General features: G+C 47.5%; 1 protein-coding gene across 3 annotated transcripts in view; it reads right to left on the bottom strand.

Moving 5' to 3' along the window:
* Window positions 1–23,434, bottom strand: part of PLEKHG4 (pleckstrin homology and RhoGEF domain containing G4) — a 91,622-nt gene that overhangs the window by 58,953 nt on the left and 9,235 nt on the right. For all 3 annotated transcript variants that reach the window (XM_074881567.1, XM_074881569.1, XM_074881568.1), the window contains exons 2-4: window positions 16,651–16,848; window positions 7,588–9,736; window positions 2,205–2,420 (exon numbers count right to left, since the gene is read on the bottom strand). In XM_074881567.1, the coding sequence (XP_074737668.1) occupies window positions 2,205–2,420; window positions 7,588–9,736; window positions 16,651–16,848 (2,563 nt within the window). The remainder of the gene's footprint in view (window positions 1–2,204; window positions 2,421–7,587; window positions 9,737–16,650; window positions 16,849–23,434) is intronic.

The following is a 23,434-nucleotide window of genomic DNA, read 5'->3' on the forward strand; positions in this document are numbered from 1 at the left end:
ATATGGGAGCCTGGGAATTGCCTGACCAGGTCAAAAAAGCAACCTCAGCCACCAGGGCTAGGTCTCCAACAGTGGCCTAACCAGATGATTCAAGAGCAGAATGCAGGACTGAAACCCTCCTGAAAGGAAAATTTCTTCCTAACTTCATCAGCTACTAGTTTATGAATTAGCTCTTACGCGCTATTCATTATAGAAGTTTTCCTTTCTGATGTATTTATTCTATTGTTACCAATGTCTAACACAAAGCATTTAACCGAGTGGTGAGTGCATTCCCTCTGGTGTGAGGAGTGCCCACAGAAATCCAAAAGGAGACACATGAGAGAAGAGATGTCAGTCAAATCCAACACTGCTTCTACAGCAAACGTGATTCCTCCCTTAGACACAAACTCTCTTGGAAGTGGTACCAACCCAAACCTTGTTTCTTCAAGGCATTTCAAGGGCACATCCCTTCATCCCATATTCAAGTGCATTTGCCTCGTTTAGCAGTTGTGTATTACGATAGGAATCTGTGACAAAGGAAACTACTAGAGCTGACACAGCCAGGCTTCTACAATAGCATGGACTGTGAGTTTCACTTAAAGACCCCTCTCTCAAACCCTGTAATTTTTTTGGCCATTGTACACATCCTAAAATGTCCAACCTGATCAGCAGATCAGCAGATTAGAAATCCTCCTTTGGAATTTGTTCTAGCAATTTACCTCCCAATGCAAAGTTACATGTCTGAATGTAACATAACTCTGCCCTGCACTTGGTTTCTCATTTCACCTTCTTCCAGAAGACTGGAAAAGTCTTATTTCCCTTTCCTCCTTCCCTGCACAAAGGTGTTTTCATCTCATTCTCAATCATCGTACAAGATAAAGAACCTTCCAGTCTCTTGTTGTAAGACATCCAATCAGTTACAAGGACTGTCACCCTTTCCTGCACCATCTCCAATATTCACCATTTCCTTTTAGAACAAAGGCATCAGAACAGCCCAGACTATTTGAGAGGCATCACCAACAAGTATGCAGAGGTAAAATGACTTTCTGAATCTGGCTAGTCAGCCCCTCTCCTTTACCCATCTGAGGTCAAAATTGGTCTTGCAGCCCCAGCACCGAGTGGGAAATCACTGTGCTGCCTTTCTGGTCTCCTTCCCACTTTCTCCACACTGCACAGGTCTGCCTGACCTCTTCTCTGCTCTCTGGCCAATTTTCAACTCATATGTGCCTCCAGAACTGATCGAGAACTGTCCTGCCCCACACTGGACAACCCTCTCACTGGCTGTGGAAGGACACAAGCCCACAGAGGCTGCTGACGGAGACGCTGCCAAACGGCTGTTTTGCACTGGAGAGGTAGATCCGACTTCCTCTGCTTTACTTCATATTTGGTTGAACACAAAGACCTCTTGTGTGGGCCCTGCACACCAAGCGATCCTGGCTGCTCTGTCCAACAGCCTCAGCTTTGTTTAACACTCTGCCAATATTTGTCCCATGCAGAAGTTTTATCTGCAGCAACTTGATACTTGCTGCTGTATCAGATGCAAACACTGAATAACATTTGACCTACAACTGATCTCAGCAGAACAATTCTGGGAAGCCCTCCCTTGATAGCTAGTTCTGTCATCTGCTATTTAGCCACTCTATCATTCATCCCACGCGTTGCTCATCCACACTTCATTGGGATACTCCTTTCAACCCTGTGTGTCACAAAATCAAATGTTTTCTAAAAATCTGTTATATCTAGGCAGCTACATTTAAATCAACCAAACTTCTCATTACCAAGAATAAAACTGGTTTTACAAGGGCACTGTCAAATAGCACCTTCTAAACTCCTGTCCTTTAATTAACTACCAAGTGAATCAAGTTCCTATTCTTTTGACCAGGCCTGATGTCAGGCCCACCAGCCCATCATTAGCTGCACCCTCACTCTTTTCTTTTTGAGCTACTGGTATGAGCCCACAGATTTGGTATTTCTGACTCATACGTGCTTGGTTAACATTTTGAGACTCCTGGGAGCAAGTTAACATTACTTTCATGAGAGGGAAGTTCTACTTCCTGTCCTTCCCATCCAGAAACTTTAGAGGATTCAAGCAGCGTTGCTTCTGGAGAGGTTTGGGGTGAAAGAAATGGAATCGGCACCAGTCTGCAGTGCTGCAAACAGAGGCTCATCTCCCCTGCCCTCCTACAAACCACGTTTCCCAGACACATTCTGGCTCAGCTACTCACCAGGCAGGCAGGCAACTCCGCTCCTGAGCACTTCTGGGTTCACATCCTTGACTATGGTAGGTGCAGAGCGACCACCCCAGGCAGTCCCAGAAGCTGGGGATGTTGGGGGAGTAATAGGTGTTGAGGTTTCCTCCAGGGCACTGACTTTACTCACTGGTTTCAACACATCTGTGCCAGTTGCTTCTTTTCTTGTCTCTGCCCCTTCTGACACCATCCCTGTAAGAAAGTAGCAGTCAGAAGCTGGAGCAGAGCTCCACCCAAGAGGTCCCAGGTAAGTACCAGACTGGGGAGGGACGCGTCCCCAGCCTCAGCACTCTGCAGCTCCTCCAGTCTCTGTGCCAGTAGCATGCGTGTTCCAAAACTGGTTACAGCATTAATACTACTGTAATTCTAAAAAAATAAACCAATTTATGGTGAAGTTTGCAAGGTACAAAAAACACAATTCAGATTAGGATTACTCTAGTCAAAGTCACTTTTAAAGGTAACAATATCAAGCAGTACACGTCTGCTCACAGCGTGAAAGTCTGGCGCAGTGCAAGTCCCTGGCTCAGCTCCAGCATCTTGAGCATGCTGAAGTGATAAACCAGTTTCTGACAGGGAGAGCTGCTCCATCAGAGCAGAATTACTCCCCCAACACCACTTTCAGACTAGTTCCTGAAAATACGAAGTCAACTCGAGGCCTACAAATCAGCTGGAAATTAGCCAAAGAGACCTTGTTCTGCTCATCCAAACTTTTTTAATTAACAGTTAATGCAAAAGGCAGAAACCTATGGTAAAACCCTGAAGAACAGGATGCTTACACCAATCAGCTCTGAGAACTGGAGAAATGCTTCCTTTGCCTGACACCTCAGCTCTAAAGCACAAGTTATCAGAATCAGTTATTTCTAAAATTAAGTATCTTAGCTACTACATGGAAACTAATGCTAGTTTTATCAAGTTTCAATTTTCATGTAAAAGTAGCTGGCAAGAAGAAAAAAAAATACCTAATGCATAAGAAATATTATTCCTCAGTTACCAACATTATAAGAATTAGAAGCCAACAATACATCTTCAACAATACTTCTTTAGCATCCTACGTAGGAAGCTAGGCCATCCCACTGTTCAGCAGAAAGATATCCTAAAGAAAAGGCTACACTTTGTTACAAATCCTGATACTTCAGTATCTACCACCAAATAAATCAACCTTTCTTTAGGAAAATAAGAGAGTAGAGTATTTATTTGCTTGGTATGAAGTCAGACGTTTTAATTGCTATTTAAAATTGACTTCAACCATCCTACCTTCCTGCTGCATCAACAATGCTGACACTTGACTCAGTTTATTTACTAACAGATTCCAATACTTCATTAAAGAGCAGGACCAGGAACAAAGCAGTCCTTGAAGTGGCTTTCAATACAAGTTTTAGCAGTGAAGGAGATTTACAGGTTGAGGCTCAGCCCAAACTGCTTTCAAAATTGCTAAAGTGGGTGAGAGAAGTGCCCTGAGCAGCATGGCTCACTGCACAAAATTATCCGAGAGTGGGGGGAAACTAGGAGGGGCTCTAGAGCTCTGCACCATCGAGGCCATAATGACCTGGCTCCATTACTCCTTGGTAACACCCCTCTTGAGGGGTGCCCAGCCTGGCATCTGCTGCACTTGGCCATGTAAGCAGCCACGATGGCTTCAGGGCTCTGCACGGTTCTGGGATGCATCAGAGCTCAGCTCTGTTCCCAGTACTACCTCAGCCTCCACCTTCCAGTGGATGAAGGGGTCATTCACTTCGGGCAACGCTGCTAGATCTTCCTGAAGAGGCGTTTTAGAGGGGCACTAATCTCCCGTAGATGGGGTATCTTGAAGAAGATATCGTGTAAGTCATGTAAGTATCATGTAAGTCATGTCCCAAAGGTTTCACGTTAAAGACTGACAGACTTTCTAGGAAAACATAAAATCATCTTCTCAAGGAGCTGTAAGGCCTGGCAACAAGCAGAACCACACAGTTGATAGTAAAGGAATCTGCATGAAACGAAGAAAGCCTGCAAAGAGGTGGCATTTAAAGAAAACCAGAAAGAGAGCATCACTATATTGAATGTACCATACCAGGGCAAGACAGACATAAATGTACATGGCAGCCCTGCTTTGGATATTGCTTAGGAATGAGGTAGCAGCTCCCAAAAGCTAGAAGAGAAGCATTTTGCTCAGCCCACCAGACACAGTCCTGGTACTGGGGCTTTTCAGCCCCAGGGAAACCTCACTGGAATTGTGCAGCCTCCAGACTACGTACATCTTGCCCAAACAACCTCTTCCCTAAGTTTCTCGGGTTCAGTTCAGATCCGCAGACCCCACCTCTCTCCAAACAGGCCCAAGCACACTGTTTGTTATTTGCAATCTGGGGTGGAGGCACTTACTAAAGCGGAAATTGTAGAATGCGGAGGATTACATCAAAAACCAAATTGAGAACTGGGACATCTGAATTTGCCGTGTTTGCAGGTTCCACCTTTCCCCGAGGTTAAGGAAGTGGTAGAAGAGGATTTGCTTGTGTGCATTTCAAAGAGACATTAGCATTTTTCCTGCAAAGTGCCCCTGCACCAGTATCATCTATGCTAACATCATGTAGTAACAGGGAACGGAACGCCCTAACAGGTGCTGCTGAATATGCCCCAGCATGGCTTTTCAGCCAATTTCTTGAACAACAAGATATTTTCCACTCCCAAAATATAGGAATTCTTCCCAGAGCTGCAGAGTTTCAAAATTCACTTTCACTTAGTCATTAGGGAAAAACAGCAGTCACATTATCTGTGAATGCAACCAGTGTAAATTTTAAGCCACCAACTCAAAACAACTTTTTGACTCGAAATCTAAGTTAGATCATATTTGTGCAGAAAATAAGCTTGCTGGGAGTGAGATGAAGGGGAGAGAGTTAAGGGGCAAGGAAAAACCTGCAGACACAGCAAACTCAGCTGCCCCATTTCTGAGTATGTCTTGACATAATCGACAATGTCTGCCATAATAAGCCAGCTCTTCCACCTCACACAGAGCAAATTGTGCGTCTGCCCGCTACTGCTGAGGTGTGAACTGCAGATCTGAATTGACCCAGTAAAGCTTAAACTTTGTTGTTATTTATAGTTTAGGCAAGATATCCACAGTTTCCAATCACAGGAGCAAAATGACCCCAACAAGAAACAGTTACATTTAACTCGCCTACAGAGTGTCTGGAAGATAAAAGTCCATTTGTAGGACTGAATGTAGGACATTTGCTTCACTTTGTAATTTTATCTCTGAATTATCTTATTATTTTATCTCTGAGGGTTTAATGGGGCTAGATAAGGGGATGGCTTGTTTGGATATCAAAGCAATCAAATGTAATTGCATGGATTAAGCTTATTATAGTTCCAGCTATAGTGTTTAAGAAATACTCCTGGCATTAACAGATATTTGAGCTGCCCTGTGCCTTAAAGAGTTTGGTTGGTTGGTCTGGGGAGGTTTCCTGGTGATTTAGGTTTTTTCTTCTGCTTTACAAACTCTGAGATAACAGGGCTGGGTTTTTTTAACTGCAACGGGAAAGTTTAACATAATCAGAATTGGACTGCAAATGTCACTTGTTTCAGCCAAATCCCCAGAAACACTTAAATTGTCTTTCATTGTAACAAACCTCACACATACCCCAGAGGGGTCCATCATTACTGACATCTGTAGCAGCAGCCAAGACTTGTTCTGTGGAGCTGTGAGAACATCACACTTATTATCTCGTACACGAGCTGGACCTGGCTAATTTTAGACAGACGAGATGGGAATACTGACCAAGCAGCCACTAGAGTCATGAGGAAAGCGTACACCCAGCACTCAACACAGCCTAGGTTTTCTGAGGTCCAGTCCTGTGCAAACATGAAGTCAAGCCAGGTTCAGCTCAGTCAGGGGACTGGATACCCATGGCATGGTTATTTCCTGGCATACATCCCCCACAAGCTACAGACAGGCAGAAGGTGACCTCTTTTTTCCTGCTTATGGTGGCAGACACTCAGAGAGATGCACACACAGAAGCTTTTGAGCTGACCCCCTCCATTTCACAGAAGATAAATGCTTGACACTCCAAAAGTATCCAGAAGCCTGGCAACTGTGGGTTTGTCTAATTGTGGAATTAAAATCCTTTGGTGCAGGTGCTAATGAAATTTCATTTTAATCAATGGACACTTTAGCTCCATTAGGAGGTCACACTAAGGCATCAGGTAAAATGTGACTTTTGGACACTTGAGAAAGAGCAGCATTTGCAGCCAACTGGAGCAGCGCTGCAGCGGTGATGTAGGCTCTTATCCACACAGCTGAGGGCCAGCGCGTTACACTGGCAGCCTGACCCAAGACAACCAGCTCTCGATCTGTTCCTCCACAGGGTCAGACATGCTCTAGCAATGCGGGTCTGTACCTCTGACCCTTTCAAGAGTTCTCAATCTAATATTTCAAGCCAGGTAATTTTCCTAGCCAGGGGTCTCAGGGAAGGAGAGCTGTTGAACTGGAATGGCATGTTTCACCCGCCCCCGCCACACACACGCTCCTCGATGTGATCTGCATATCTAGCTACAGCTTTCAGACTCAGCAGAGCTAGGCAAAACCAGCATCATGTCCATGCAGTTACACACTGCCTGCCTACGGTCTGGCACAGAAGGCGGAGAGGTCTGGATTGCCCATTCAATGCCTTCTTAAGGAGCACAGCTCCAGCACAGCAACCCAGGCATCAAGAAGTCTGGGCAATACCTGGTTGAACATATTGTTTGAGTTGAAGCTAGATACTTAATTTCTCTGTGCTCTCCCACTCAAGCTAAACAGCTCCTACCTGAAACATAACCAAGCTGAAGAAAGCACGCTGGAGGGGAAGGGAGGGAAGAGACAGGGAATCCCTCAACTCCACAGTTTGCTTCTTAAATCAGTTACCAGCACACACATTTGTTGATCTTCAGGTCATGTTACACAGCTAGTATTTTGCTGTGGCATCCACTGCTGCTTCCTCTTACCACAACTATCTTCCTAAAGCCAATTTTCAACTATGGAAGACTTGTACAGTTAGACATTCTCAAGCATTCCTACTGCGTGCACCCATAATGCGCATGCGATGAATGTAACGGGTGGAGATCACCAGCAATCACATTAACTGAAATTAAAAGTCTCTTACACTGGAACTTTGTTCTGTACTGATGTAAATTTGCAAAGAACTATTAAACAAAATACTTAACAACAAACCCACCTGTGAAGAGAAAGCTAATTTCAAGCCACAAAATGACAACTTAATCACTTTCCTGTAGTTTGTGTGGTTACCCCAAAGCCTCCCAGACATACTTGCCAGCAATACCTCTTGAGGACTTTGTTTTCAATCCATGTTATCAAACAGATAAACACACAAACATCCAGTTGCTGTACCTTTAGGAGATGATGCCCTAGAAGCTGCCTCTTGGTGGGAGTGCAGAGCAGTGGGCTCTATGTGCCCTTCAGTGGGTCCTGAGGACAGTGGTCCAACCTCCAGTTCCTCTTCAATGGATTCCAGTGTTTTTAAGGCTACAGTCTTTGACTTTTCCCCGTAAGAAAACCTTCCCTGGTTCTCCTCTCCTCCCTGCAAGTCCCGCACTGCAATACGCTCTGGGTTCAGCACAGAGTTCTCTTCACTTTTACCATTCTGGTTTTCTGCCAGTCTTTGTGATTCCTCACACTGCTCTCCAGACCTCTGGGTTCTGAATGGACTTGAGCTTTCTGCTTGTGCATCAGGGCCCATCAAAGAGTCACTGTTATTCAATTGTTCTGCTGTCTGATCATTCTCTGCTGACAGACCAGCTTCTTCAGCTTTCTTATGTTGACAGGCAGAGACTTTTTGCTCTTCACCATCTGACAAAAGTCCATCTGTAGGAGCTTTGACAGAACAGTGATTATGACTAGTCTGATTGTCATTTACAGTCAATACTTGTTCAATCTCTTTGACTTCCTCTGGGCTGTCCCTTCTTCCCAGCTCGAATGCATCTACTTCTCCTTGGTTTTGTTCTGGAGGATTTAGTGGAGAACTAAGATTCACTTCCTGATCGCTGCAGAGAGCACCGACTGCTCCTGCGTCTGCCGGGCTCCCTGAGGGAGAGCCTCTCTCCACACCTACCTCTGAACTCTCAGGTGTGATAAACAACGGAGTGGCCTGGTCTGGTGCAACACTTTCACTGACACTCTGGCAAGAAACATCAGCACCTTCCTTCAGTGTGCAACATGGTCCCAAAGGCCCTAGGACAGACACAGGAGAGGCATCCATCTGTGTCACCTCATTTTGACCCTCAGGCAGTGGTTCTCCATGTACGCTCAGCATCTCCTCCTCTTTAGCAGCAGTAGCATCTAGAACTGTTTCTAGGCTCTGCTCCAACATTCCAACACCAGGATTTCCGCTAGGACCATCACTTTCTCCTTCCATGTTTCCAGGAGCACCAGGCATTTGTGCTTTGCAGTTGACACCATCTCCAGCACCCACGTCGCTGTAGCTGCACAGTGCATATCGCCAATCAATTGAGTGTTCGCTGCGGGTCTCCTGCTCTGCAGATGAATCCTCTGCACTGCAGGCAGGAGACTGAGCCACAGGAAAGCTATTCCCCATGTTTCCAGGACCACCTGGTATCAGCTCACCTTCTGGAGACAGCTCTTCACGTGCCATCATTTTGTCACTTTCCAACGGAATTACATTTTTGAGAACTTCTGTAGAAGAAGTCCTCAGAGTGTCCATTTGACAGTGCTCCTTCTGCATAAGTGCTGACTGAATTAAGTTCTTGGAGTAGGTACTGTCTTGAATGACAATAAACCTGTGCTTGCCTTTAGATGCATTCACTCGTGTTCTGGGCTGAGTTAGATAATTTAAAGCTAGTGACTGGGTTAGAGAGCCTGTTTGTGGCCCAAACCTGGGCAGTGACACTTCTGTCAGCTCAACGTACTCCCCTTCAAGGTCACTTTTCAAGTTCTCTTGAGGCACAGGACTTGTACAAACACCATTGACAAGAGCTTCACTTAACTGTGGAACTGGGCTGCTAATGACCAGGTTGTCTCGATTTGGACTTTGTTCCTGTAGATACTGAGATCCTAGGTCTGATGAACTGCACTCAGCATGGTCCATGGGGAGGCACAAACCTGAACGTTCCTCTATTATTTCTGGAGAGATGATATTGTTTTCAATTATTTTTGGTTTATTTATAAATTCAGGATTAACCACTTTATCCCAGGGGACACGAAATATTTTATCATCAGTGGTTAGTAAACAATTTTCCAGTGCTATACCCATCCGCTCTCCATTGAAAGTACTCAACCATTCCAGAGTAAAAATAGAGGTATAGGAAACTTCTGGAATCACGACTTCCTCTACATTATGCTTGTCTTTCGCCAGACATTTCAATACAATCCGTGGAGACTTCTTCAGATAGGGGACCACCTGCAGGTAGAAGTCACCAGGCTTCAAGATTCGCCAGTCAATGGAAGCCAGCTGGACTACAATCTTCTCGTGAATACACAGGGGCCAGCCCTCATGGCGAAACAGCAAGCCACAGTACTGAACCTATGGAGAAAAGAGAAAGCATTTTCAGCATCAGGAACTGATCTCAGCTCAAGCTTTTGGACAAGAGAGATCAATGCTTCTCTTTCACAGCTGTAGCAACAGAACAGTTGAATTTAGGGTCTTTAGTTATTAGTGTAAGGGATTTTTCCTATTGAGGTCTTCTCTTTAAAAAGCAGAAACAAGAAAAGCTACCAACACAAATCACCAGCATCTCAGAATTTGAATATGAGCCAACAAGCTGTCAGAAGTCTCAGCCCTCTTTTAAAGCAGGGTCGGCACAGACAGGCAGAGGTCTAAGCCCCAGAACCCCAGTTTAGAGAAATCAGTTCTCACCTCCCAGTGTTCAGGCAACGAGACCCTGACGTCTACCTCACGTCTGACTCATTAGGACCACCTGGACTGACTAAGAAAGTGAAAATTCAGATGCTGAAAATACAGCATCCCTAACCAAGTTCCATTAGGGAAAGGCAGGCAAGCAACAGTCTGCTTACAACACACGGACAAAACCCACTGTCCTCAACTAAAGACCATCCACAGCCTTAACAGAGAAGGTGGCAAATAATATACCCTACTTCCAGAGCATCCACAGTTGTACCAGGTACACTCAATACCAGCCTCCAGAAAGAGGCTGTAGATGCAGAAACCTCATTCCATGGGATGCCACTAGTCAGTCTGGCACCACAAGATGTCTTTTCTCTGGTGAAGCAGTGTTGGGTCTTTAGACTGAGGTCTGGGGGAAGGGAGGTAATGAAAAGCTTTGCTGATGAGGGAATGCAAAATGAAAATGCCAAGGTCTGAGGACTTGCTTTTACTCCGTAATGCTCTCTGCTGGAGTATGAAGCATGACCACCTAATTTCAGTTAAGCCAAACTGAAGAGCATGGAGCCAGGTAAAAAGCATCACTCACCTGCTGCTATCGAGAGCCTATGCAAGACAGGTGGAGACAAGTTACATGGGATGCAGCAGCAAGGGATGGCTGCAACCTACCAGTGAACAGGAGGAGATACGGAGAAGACAAAGCAGGAGAAAGGAGGCAGCATCACAGCACCACAGAGAAAGAAGGCAGCAAGCCCCATCAGCAAGCTGCAAGGAACTGCACTGAGCATACCAGGACTTCCTCATTCCCAAACTGTAGCAGAGCTCAGGACAAGTCTCAGACAAATCCAAATCAAATAAAAGAACTGAAGTTTCATGGCTGAACTGACTTGACTCAATTATTTACAGATTTTTCACAACTTCAAAAAATAAAATCAGTGCTTTGAACTTGATTCTGCTTGGGTAAAGCAAGATTTGAATTGAGCCATGACATAAGCCATCAGTTTCATGATTAAATTAATCTTTCTCTGTCAGGACAAGGGTTTAGATAGGATTCACCTTTATCAGATGCAATACTTAAATTAGAAAGCTGTCATCTGGAAGCACAAAGTCTTAGTATTGGCAGCATTAGACTTCAGACATTTTATCTTGTTTCTCTTACTTTATAAAAATGCTGTATTCTGCAGGCCAGACAGATGAAAGAAAAACAAAACCAAAAACACTTTAGTTCATGTATTTTGCCATTTAGCAGAGAAACCACAGAATTGGAAGAAACCTCCTGGATCCTCACACACCTTGAAACAACAGGTAATACCTTCAGCCCAGCCAGGTTTCTTATCCTCACTGCACCTGATGCAAAGTTGTTCAGAGGCTTGAAAGTCCAAACCATCAGATTCAGTGATTTCTCCTCCTCAACCCTGGAGCTTATTCTCCTGATGGGTTCCCATTGGTTAAAATTATTAAGACATGTCACATCCCCTTACCACATCTCCCTTGACCTGCCTGAAGCACCTTCTTGGTGATGCTTTTTTATTTTTTTAAAAAACACATTTCTTTGTTGCACTTTTTCATTGTGCAGAGCACTGCAAAACACTGCACCAACACTTCCCAACTGTGCTAGAAGCATCTCTTAAAGCTAAGCTCACACTTGTCTTTCAGTCATGTCCCTACAGTAACCCAGTCACCTGCTAGTTTTTCTTTCCAAGCTGATGAACCCCAGTTCACAACAGAAATTCTGCCTATTACTTTGTGGAGGCACATGCTTGTCCTGAGTCTACCATTATAAAAACTTAAGTCCAAAGTTTTAGAGCTCATCTTGTGCAATACATTTATCACTCTTCTCTTTTAGGTTATTGCTCATGTCTCCCAGATTGGTTTCATTACAAATATCTGTCATACGCACACTTTTACTTTTTATGCCAAGGTCATGGATAAGCAGTAATATGTGTCTCGTGACTCCTGCCTCCAATTCAGTTTTCACTGCAGTACAAACACCGTCCCCTTCACCAGTTTGTTACCCATCTTGCAATACTTCCACAAACCTCCATCCCTTTGACACAGTAATTAATTTTCCATATGACTCCATACTAAATCCTTTATGGAAGAGATTAGACAACAAAACTTTTCTCTCTAGAGAGAGCTTGTTTATGAGAAAGGTTAGTCTTACACTACCTGCCATAGAACAAGCCACATGAAAAAGTGTTATCCAGTTTTTAATGGGTCAGTTAATTCAGTCCTTGCTCAGTGCATGTTGTTGTACACTCAGCTTGTTCTCTGTATTTTGTTAGTATCCCTGACTTAACAGATTCAATAAAAAACCCTGTTATCAGACATTCGGCATTACATGGTAACTTCTTCCATATTCCAGGATGGAGACCAGCCAGGCCCTTTTCCTCACCACAGTCAATTCCATATCCATTTCAGTCGCGGTAGTTTTATTTCTGTTCATTCAGTGCAACTGCCTTACTGTTGTACCTACATGCTGTATTACTACTAAACTGAACCTTACTTTAGTTTTCATTTGTTTGAAGGCTCATATTAATATTACCTTTATATTCTAACCTTGAACTTGGAGCAGACCCACCTCCCTTTCTTTTCTCTCGAGTTTAAAAGTCCTATAACCGAACGCACAGTAACTTGTACTTCCCTCAAAGGTAGTCTTATGTTCTTATGCTTTCTGATCTCTAAGACACAGATGCCTCTACCAGCTAGTTCCTTTCTTACACAGCACAGTTAAATTTAGCAAACCAAGACAGCAGCCAGTTTGCAGAAGTTGCTACTGGCTTCAGCAAGTCTCAGGCTGTACATACTTCACTGACTTTTCCATCAAGCTCAAGACTCACAAAGCACCTCAGTCAATACAGCTTGTATCTCATATCTCTTACAGTAAGTGCCCAAGCCAAATATTTTGTACACAAGGTTTTAAACAAAACCAATGTGCTATTTTTCAGAAGAGACTATACCACTGCACCCTACACCAGAGCACATCAACTCTTCTGCTGCCATTAGAATATTTTCTAGTAGGTACATTAAGACCATCTGTACCAAGGGCCTCTGGGGGGAAGAACACGCAGACAAAAAAAAAAAAAAAAAAAAAGATTAGTTCCCAAACTACTACAAATAGTTTATATGACTGAAAAGTGAAACACAATCAGTAGTAAACAGAGCTGAATTCCATCTGCACCTACCTGACACTGAGTTTCTGTTAAAACCTGGATGCAGAGTAACCTATTTGGGGGCCATTCATACATCAAGAAATCCAAAAATCAAACCTCACCATTTAGATGACCTGTCTGCCTACTGACTGACAAGTGGACGAAAACTCACCAATAAAACCACCAAAACACAGAATGCATTGAAGTTCCTAAAAAACCCTACAAAGCCCCAATCTAAACTGCAGCAAGAGCTAGAGTAACGTGCAAGCAGGAATGTAAGTCCTTCAATAGCCTAAACATTTCAGAACTTTAAACGTGGAGCATCCTCATGCTGCTCCTGCTCCAAAAAGGACCTTCAAAGGGAAGATTACATGAAGAGGCTCATTTCAGTTGTTTTCACATTTCACTTTGAGGCTCCAGTATGTGCTCTTCTCATGTCCAATTGCTACCAAGCCAAACCAAGCTCAGAGGAGTGCCAGGAACAGACTCTACGCCCAGTGGTTGCAGCCAGGAATAAATCTGCCTCTGAGGAAAGAGCTAGGCACCAACAACAAAGATGGCACAAAGGTGGTAGCTCCTAGAGCTCTGGGGATGGCTGGGCTGGAACAGACCAATGGTCCATTTAGCTCAGGATCTCACCTGAAGGCCAGGGGCAAAACCTGGTTTCTTACTCTGTGCTGAGTAGAGACAGACTCCTTGGCACACCCCTCCACACAGCCCTCTCCAGCCCCTGGGGATCACATACAGGCTATTGATTTTAATACACCAAGGCGAAGCCTATGACCTTGTCTAATACCTCATGAAGCTGCTTTACACTTCTGTCACTGCAGAATCTGAGAAATAGATTTAGCACTCTCAAGATTTCCTACAGTAGCCATTCAGACAGGAGTTACTTTTTTTTTCCCCCCCTTAGAAAAAGTTCACATGTACCAGCTGAACTACAAACTAAGGAGGAAACATTGCTTTTGTTTAGACTCTCTAAAAAGCAGGCAAAACTTTTAAACAACAAGTAACAAGAAATAGTCCTGTGATTTCAGACAGTGAAGACAAAAGAAGGGGAACACAGTGGCTTTGGGGTTTGGGGAAGAAGAGTCCCCACCAAATTAAAGAAATAACTTTCAGCAATAAAAATTCAAACAAGCAGACTTCTAAATGAAATACAGATAGCCTGGGCCCACTTCTAAAGACAGTACAAGGTACCTAGAGCTTCCCTTGGTCTCCCTGTATTGTCACTCTGGAAGTACAAAATCATGAGTCAGGGCCAGAAGGGGTCACAAGCAAGAAGGAAAGGCTCAGGGCATCCAGCTGTGCTCTTTGAGAGGCCTGTGCCTGCACTCTGCCTCGTGCTGCCCACTCTCCCAGACATGTCACACCTCAGCAAAGACCCCTGATACCTAATGCTGAGCCCTCGGCAGCCGGTCACTGGCGGTGGCTGCCCCGCCATCCCTGCACTTTGTGGCTCCTGGGCAGGCCAGGGGGTGCCAGGCAGGCCCTGGGCCTGCCCCCATTCCTGGGCCTGTGACAGGAGGGTGGCTCCAAGCATGGCCCCTGCCCCTGCACCCCCTCCCCAAACCGTGCTGCATGTGTAGGACAGCCCCACCACACTGGTTCCCCCCTCCAACAGGACACAGCCACCACCAACCCCCTTGCCTCCAGGCCAGCCTGGGGGACTGTCAGCACCCTGAGCTCCTCGAGGGCCCACAGCCCTCACACCTCTTCCACCTCAGGGCCCCCCAGCACCCACCGCCCTCACACCTCTCAGGGCCCCCCAGCACCCACCGCCCTCACACCTTTCCCACCTCAGGGCCCCCCACCTCAGCACCTCCTGTTCCACAGCCCGCAGCTCAGCCAAAGCCACTCTGCCCATCAAGGCAGCCCCACGCTCCTATTGGCTGCCGCAGCCTCACCTGTCCTTTCATTGGCTGCCAGGCAGCACAAGGCCCTCCCTGCCACCACACCCCTGTCCCACAGGGGCCTGGGCCCGAGGGCAGCCATGGCCTGTGGTGGGTGTGTGGCCCCACCAGCCCCTGCCCGGCTGCCCAGGGAGAGCCAGCCCCGCTCACTGCCCAGCAGACTCCCTCGCTGGCACCCGGCCACTGCCCTGAACACCTCCCCTTTGGGAGAGCAGCACTGCAGGCCCAGCTCCCCCAAGCCATGGGGGGGCAGAGGGCCACACCGAGCAATGGGCTCCGCTCCCAAGCCAGGCTCCTTCCCTTCCCTCCCCTCCACCGCCTCACCTGCCCAGGGCACCGCCAGGCGCTTGGAAGCTGCCGAGATCTCAGGGCGTGGGGAAATTGTTACCTTGCCTCCTTCAGGGAGGAAGGCGGTTTGGGGAAAGCCGTGAAACGTCTTGCAATAATTACCAGTTTGTACAAGCTAAAAGCCTTTTGTTTCTTTAAAGGGGAAAAACATGCTACGCACCATCGAATTAGAAAGTGGCAGCTAGATACACCGATGGAATAATTCCTGTTCGAGCGTTCAGGGTGAGAGCGCAGCTCCCCAAAGTCCTTATGCACAACCTTGGATCTTCCTGGGTTTACACAGCCGGCACCAAAAGCTAGAGACTGGTGACAGTGCGGCAGGACAAAGACTGCACCAAAGCACTTGCAGGGTGACCAGCTCCCAGGGGTTGTTACATAGATCCATCATATGTGATAAGTCCTTCCCCTCAGCATTTCACCTCCTTGAGACAAATGAGTAACTATTTCAGCTTCTATTTAATATTTTTCCTCCTCCCAGAAGCCCCTTGCCCTCCACCATGAGGACTTCTATCAAAAGCCTGACCACACGCACCCTCTAGGTTCAGAGACAAAAAGGTTAGCACGAACCCTAGTTTTAGGTTGTTGGGGTTGGTTTTTTTCATCTTGCAGACTTTGAGCCAAGTTTGTGATGGAGGCATTTGACTCATCGTTTCTAACATTTTAGACTCCCAACAGTAAAGCACGTTAATCTTGGACTCGTTCTGGCAGTAAATGTAACGTGACTCCTCGGGGCTACTGAGCCTTGCGACCGTTCCAGCAACCATCAAAGGGGAGCTGGAGTTCTGGGAAAAACACTGACTGGCAGCATTTCGCCCCGCACGTCCTGCTGCCAGCGGCGGGAGCCCAGCAGCTCCATCCACAGGGCCAGGGAATGGCTGGGGTTAGAAGCCACCCGAGTCAGCCATATCCAGCAAACGCTTCTCTAAACCTCTTCCTCTGAATCCCTTAAGCCTTCTGTTCAGTGTTCCTGGTTATGGAAGGCGAGGGCACCGCTCCACATCTGATCTCTGCATGGTTAAGTTTCAATAACAATTTCTCAACTGTTTCCTAATTGTCTGCCTGCCCTCCCACCTAGGCTGCCGTACACATGCAAGCAGTTTTTGCCAGTCGTTTTACATACGAGAGGAGAAGAAAAGCTCTCCAAGAAAGCCTTCGCAGGCCTTAGAGAGCATGATGTACTCACACAGGCATCCTGCTGAATGCACTGCAGGATGTGCTTGGCTGGAATCAGGAAGTCTATGAGGTAGCGCAGTCCATCCCCACGGTACGTCTTCTCCACCACATCAAAAACTTGGCACAGAACAGTGGCTGCGGTAGCCTCAAACGGAGGGTAGAGTGCTGATAACGTACTCTGAATGCAACCGTCCAGCGACTCTGAGTCCTGCCAAGAGAGAAAGCGTTAGCGGTACCACAGCCCGATACGCCCTGGTGCCCTGATGAGCCCTACACCCAGGAGCGCAGCCATCTCCAAATGCAGGAGGAGAGAAGATCAAAGGAACAAACTGCTCTCCTTTCTAGCTTCTTTTGGCACCGGCAATCCCAGGTAAACACAAAAAAGCTCTCCCAAAACGCGAGTGGAGCGCTCGCAGAGTGCTGTGCACAGCGGCGAGATTTCCCAGCTTTTGCTTACGCAGCAAGTCCTTCTCCTGACTGCGCTGGGTGGGGCTGCTATTAAACCATTACCGCAGCACGTGAGTGCGTGCGAGCGAGCGAGAGTATCATGGGGTGGATGGATCAGCAGGCCCCGTGTTTCGGATACCCAGGGCTGGAGATGCTGGCCAGCACTTGGGTACATTAAAGCCCTGTGTTACGCTCCTCAGTGGGGTAAGGGGAGTTGCAGGGACAATAGTTGGGTAGAAGCTCCTCAGCCTGCTGTGCTCTGAAGTCCCTGCACAGGATAAGCTGCTGGAGCTCTTTCGTACTGGGGAAAGCTGTTCACCAGTGCAGTTCCTCATTATTCAAAGCTGTTTGCCTCTCATGAGAGGTTCACTCCGGGAGCCAGGAATTTTCTGCAGCGAGAGATGCCTCACAACAGGATCCACAGACGGCGTGTGAACAGGGTGGCTTTTGGTGCCTGAGCATGCGCATCAGTATGTAGGATGCCCGTTTCCTGCGTGGGGATCAGAGGCGATGGCTTCCCTACTTCCACCTTCATTTGGGAGAGCCTGCCAGCCAGAGCCTGCCCACGGTCTCAGCACCAATTCCAGTGCTAGAAGCCAAAATCTGATCTATCATATGGGTGTAAATCAAGAGAGCTTGCCAAAAAATAATAATAGAAATGTAAATCTGTACACATCTGGAAAGAGGATCGGGATCCCTCCTTTCCTTCTATTTTAGAGGGGACCCCTCTGACTAACTCACAGCCAGTGAGAGTGAGTTTTGCTACAAAACCAAATGAAAGTTTACTCAGGTGTCTGGCCAGATCCTCATCTGATCTAAATCCACTTCCCTTCACTAGAGAAAAGAAAAGCATTTCAGCCGCTGGCCCAGAAGTCCGACAGCCTCCCGCAGAACAGGAACAGCTGCATGGACATGCCTGAAAACATACCTCCATCCCACAGCAAGACTGGGAGAGAAAGTTAAACAAAGCAGCACTACAACAGCTTACACCACCACCAGGGAACAGTAGGATGAAAGGATCGGGAGGAAGCAAACTGCTTCGATTCTTCCACTCCAAGGGAGCACATATTCATCGCTCCAGATACCTCCGCTGGCTTGAGAAAACACGACAGTCTCAGAGCAAGCCTGAACTGACCTGCAGCCAGAGCAGAGATGATGCTCCTCACTCCAGCCTTCACATCTCTCACAGCTCAACAGTCTTTAAATTCCTGCTTTAGAGGTTTGGGTGTTTTAAGCACAATATAAACTCACTGCTGTGTTGTAAAGCCTTCTTGTAAGACAGCCTGCGGGATTGCACAGGAGAGATGAGGACACCCAGGCAATGGTTCCACAATCCCTGCCTACCCTGAGCTGGCAGAACGTGGGTGACAGGCAAACCACACGCTGCCCGTGGCACGGCACTGCTTCATTACTTCTGCTGTTTCTCCCGATGTCAGCAACAAGCAAGGCTAAATGGCAGCAGGCTCCTGAAGTGTTTGTAACTCTTCTGAGGGACCAGCTGCCTCCTGCAATACCCCTCAAGGTCAACTCAACCAGATAAACAGAGGTTAAGGAGCTATTTTTCATATTCTTAACCCAAGGACTCAAAAAGCAGGAGGCCTATGTGCACACTTCCAAGTGTTGAATGCTAGGACCGAGCATTTAACCGCAATCCTAAATGGCAGGAGAAGGCTGTTATAAACAGGCTTCTTTACACTCAGAAAAGAATGATATAAACCCCCAACTTTTATTCCATTAATTGAAATGGAAAGGCTGGAAGTTCCCAGGCACTTCCTCCTCTGCAGGAACAGGTCTCCAGAGAAAAATCTTCCACTAGATATTGTGGAGGTCAAGAGAAAACTGCCAAGAGCTGACTGCTCTCTGCACAGTTCTAGTCAAGACCATCCCCACACAGGGTACAAGGGGAGAACTCAGCAGAGTTCAGGAAAGATAAGAAGAGAAAGTGGACTGATAGGAACTGTGGGATGAGTTGTACAGACCCGAGAAGACAGCCTAAATAAGAAATGTTCCCTTTACGTGGTATCCTGGACCTGCTAAAAAAAGGCACGGAGAGGGCTCTAGGGTAGGGAAATTGGTACCAAGCCAACATGAAGCATCTTAAAATTGGATGAAGCATCTTAAAATTGGACGTATGAATATTGCTAAACATTGATCTAACACTGTGAACATTACACACCGTTCCTCTCCCACGCTCTTGTGAAATGACAGAGAGAGGCCAAGAACAGCCCGCTGAAGGCAAGTGTGCCTCCAGTAACCTCTGCTGACAGCAACTGTCCCAGCAAGCGTCTGTGCCCTTGTCAGATAAAACTGGCCTTGACACAGGTGCTCTCCCAGCCGGCACCAGCCACCCCAGAGAGCCCAGCCAAGTGCTTGGGCTCTATCACAGTAGCATAACTGCTGGTAGCATCTGACAACAATTTCCCTCTGACCCTCCACAGTCCACAGGCTCAAAATATCAGTCAAAACCAGCTGGGGTTGGTTCTGTGTCATCTTCTGCCCCTGTACCGTGCTTGAGCAAAATTCTTTTAGATATCAGTCCCCCCTAAATGAAATTTGTTACGTTTAGTATTGCAAATAAAACAAAGAAGTCAAAATATTTGCACATGAGTCAGTGCATCACTCAGGTTCTCACACCATTCCTACTGCCTTAGCAAAGCCTTCACAAGATAATTATTAACATTGGCACTGAATCAAAAATCCTTTATATGGTTAAAATAAACCAAGTCATATATTATCCTTCCTTTAGTAAAACACAGAATAACCATAGCCTGTAGCCATTGCACAGTTTAGTCTTAACAGTGCACTCTTTAGCACAGAGGCTTTATCTCTCTCTGGCTAGACTATACCACGAAGCCATGATAGCTGTGCAGGCTTTGAAGGGACAGAGAGAAGGCTTCAACCCCTACTTTTTGGTAGAAAGAGGAGATATTTTCACCAATCTCTGCTAATTCCACATGAAAAGCCCCCAACATGGGAGGAAATTCATACATCCCATCATGCTGCATGCGATCATAGCATCTTTGGGCAGCTACAGAACAAGGATGGACACAGCCTCCGTGTGCCACAGATGAACATGGAGACAACAGTGCTTTTCAGTGCTCCCACCCACCCATGGCGGCCTCCCAGGGATGGGTCCTGCCTGGGTGGAGGGTGAAGCATGGCAGAGCCTCAGGGGCTCAGAAGCCACCTTGAAACACGGAGGGTGACACATGGCAGAGCTTGGAGCCTGCAACAGCAGCAGATTCGCCTCCAATCATGGGCTCATTAAACCAACTTACAATCCTAGGGATGGGGCTGCTTATTTGTATTAACTTCTCAGATTGCAGAGTGGCCCTCAACAAGGGCTGCAAGAGGCCGTGTGGTCCTGTTCAGTGATGGAGTGCAGATGGCCAGACTCACACATCTAGCCTGCAGGCAGTGTCTGCTGCCACAGGTGTGGAGGAGCCGTGGTCTGGAGGCACAGGGAACCCATACAAACCAGCTCGAGACAGGAAGAGAAGAGGATAGCATCCTGTGCTCCAGAGGCTGTAAACCTGAAATCTAGAGCTCATCCTACCTACAAACCACATCCTTCATCTCAAGCAGGCGATGCAACCCCCAGCAGGCATGAGGAAAAACACCTGCAACCCAGGTTGAGGGGACAGTGCCCAGAGAGGAGGAGAACAAGCTAAACCCAGCAAGAATCCAAGGAGAGGGCACTCCTGCCCTGGCACACTTCCACAGCTGGCAGAGCCCAGCACAGGAGTCTCCTGGAGGAAGCAGCCTCCTCCAGGGCTGCAAGTTTCAGGCTTCCCAGCCTCCAACAGTATTGCCTCATCCCCCTCACAGGAAGGGTCCTGGACACTTGCTCCTTTTCAGCCACCCAGCACAAACATTAATAGGAGCGCTTTCCAAGCAAGCCAGAGAGCATCTCCCCAAACAAAAAGGTGCCTTGGGACTCAAATGCTTCTTTGTTAATAGCACGGGAGAACCTATGAACTCCAGCTCACTGCCACCACTCCACCACATGCTCACCACACCTCCCAAAAGAGAAACACTCTTTTAAAATAACTCCTCTATAAATCAAGGCGCTAAATAAAGCCCAGGTTAAGGTCACGTCCGGCCATACCAGCTTTCACTGCTCCTCAGCTAGGAGCTGGCTGCCAGTTTGGAGCACAGCAAGGGAAGAGGAAAGAGCACGTGAGGATGGGATGGGCTCCATGGGCAAAGCAGTGTAATGGGAACAACCTAACACAGTCCCACCCAGAATGGCAGGGGAGTAGGGAGAGCCCAGGAGGGCTTCACAGCTGGCAGAGGGCTTGGATCTGAACAGGGAGAAATGTGTAGGGTGGGATGGGCTGCCCTCCCTCCCCTGCATATAACAGGAGCCACAGATGCAGTGAAATGAATAGAGCAATAAAGACTGTTGTGGCAAAGCTCTGCTGCTCAGCCCTAAGAGCCCTTCTCCCCATCACAGACTGCAGCAAGAACCAGGAGTCAGGGAAATATAAGGTTACAAGTGTCTGGGCAGAAGCCCCAAGTCAGGACTAACAAGCAGGCAGCAGGAAGAGGAGCCTAGGATCAGTTACAACCCTGCTCAGGGGACACATCTACCTCTCCTGGTGCAAGCAGATGCTGCAGGGTGGGAGAGGAGCCTGCCAAGAGGCATCTGGAGTAATCAGGTGCTTCTTGAGCTTTTCTAGGTGCACCAACTGATTTTTCTGCCTACCTCTGTGGGCACAGAGAGCGCTACGTAGCAGCTCCAGCCACTGGGAACTCCTGCCATTTCTTTCTGACTCAGGACTCAACTTCTTCCTCTTTGGGACCTGCTGCTCACCAATTAAGTCTGAATCCTGGAGAGCCTCCTATGGGTGTGGAGAACAAGAGGTCAGCCTGCCAGAGGAGCAGGAAGAAGATCCCCAGGGTTACACACCTTGCGCAGCATCAGAATACCTGTGCTCTCCCAGCAAGCGCCTGGGACAGCAACCCAAGTGGCTCAGGACAACACAAGTTGGTGCAGGAAAGGGCTACAATGCTGCTGGACCCATCTTGGCCACAAAGCTTTGGCACCATTTTCCCTACAACTCACCCAAGCACCTTGCTAAGAAGTCAATATCTCGTTCAAGACTTCTGTCTACAGAATGCCGAGTCTTTGTCAAGGAGAACATGAAGAGGCACAGATCTTCCCTGCCGAAAGCCCAGTCTTTAGCTGTCTGAAGACTCCTAAAAACCATCAGTACGGTGAGACCAGGCTAACTGCCATGACTTATGGCAGACAGCGCTCCTTTCTAGAAGGCTGGACTGGCCCATGTAACATGTTGAGGATCCATCTTGCAGCAGGAATTTAGCTAAAGGATCTGCAGCTCAGCTCCAAGAAACCTAGACCCCCATCTAAGCAGCCAAAGAACGAAACTACATATCCCAACGTGCCCCAGTTAAATCCAGCGCTTGCCGTGGCTTGGCAGGGTGAGAAGCATAGCTGGGCGGTGGAGCAGAGCCGGGAGAGGCTGCGAGCACAGCAAGTGATGCCGTGGTATGCCCAGCTCTGAGTCACCAAGTGTCTCGGCTCCTGCTCAGCAGGGAGACCTTGCCAGGAGCTCCTGCAGCTCTGCCCTCCTCTGCCGGCTACCCGGAGCCTGGCCACGTCCTGCACGCACCCACTTTCCTCCCCTCTTGCCCAGGTACCGACGGACAGTGTGAAGGCAGGACAGAGGAGACCAGAGTCTGCAAAGGTGAGGGGAAGAAACAACCCAACCCTCCCACTCCCCAGAACTGGAAAGTATAAATAAGAGTGAAACTGGGAAGAGGCAGAGGTCCAAGCATTGCAGCACAGGGCCTGCCCGTGGCCCCCAGCCAGCTTTGGGACTGGGGGAAAAGGAGCACACAGCAGGCGCTGAGCAGGACTGGGTTAGCTGGTCCCTCCGCCAGCACAGGCTGCTGTGCTGCACCGCTTGGCTGGGGCTGCTCAGCTCTCAGCTGAGAAACCTCATTTCCAGTAAAAACAGACCTCTGGGCTTTCCACGAAGCCTTTCCACTTTCTGATACAAAGCCGAAAGCCAGGCTGCTTTGCCTTTAAAAATGAGACATTTCTCCATTCAAAAAGGTCCTTGGCTAAAAACAAGGCTTGTTTTTCTGACAAAATTTGAGATTTCCCACTCCGTTTCTGCAGGGAGGAGAACTCTCCCAGCCCCATTTCCTGAGCCGCTCTAATCACACAGCAGCAATGAGTTCAAGAGAAAAAAAATCTTCCCAGAGCAAGTGCCAGCTCCCCCCTCTGCTGCTCAGTCGGAGGCTCAGGGGGAGGCTGGGAGGAGGGCGCCTGCCTTCGGCACCCTGCCTGCCTCTGGATGTTTTCACTAAAATAACGT

The sequence above is a fragment of the Strix uralensis genome, chromosome 12 (genome assembly GCF_047716275.1).
Source record: "Strix uralensis isolate ZFMK-TIS-50842 chromosome 12, bStrUra1, whole genome shotgun sequence".
NCBI lineage: Eukaryota > Metazoa > Chordata > Aves > Strigiformes > Strigidae > Strix > Strix uralensis.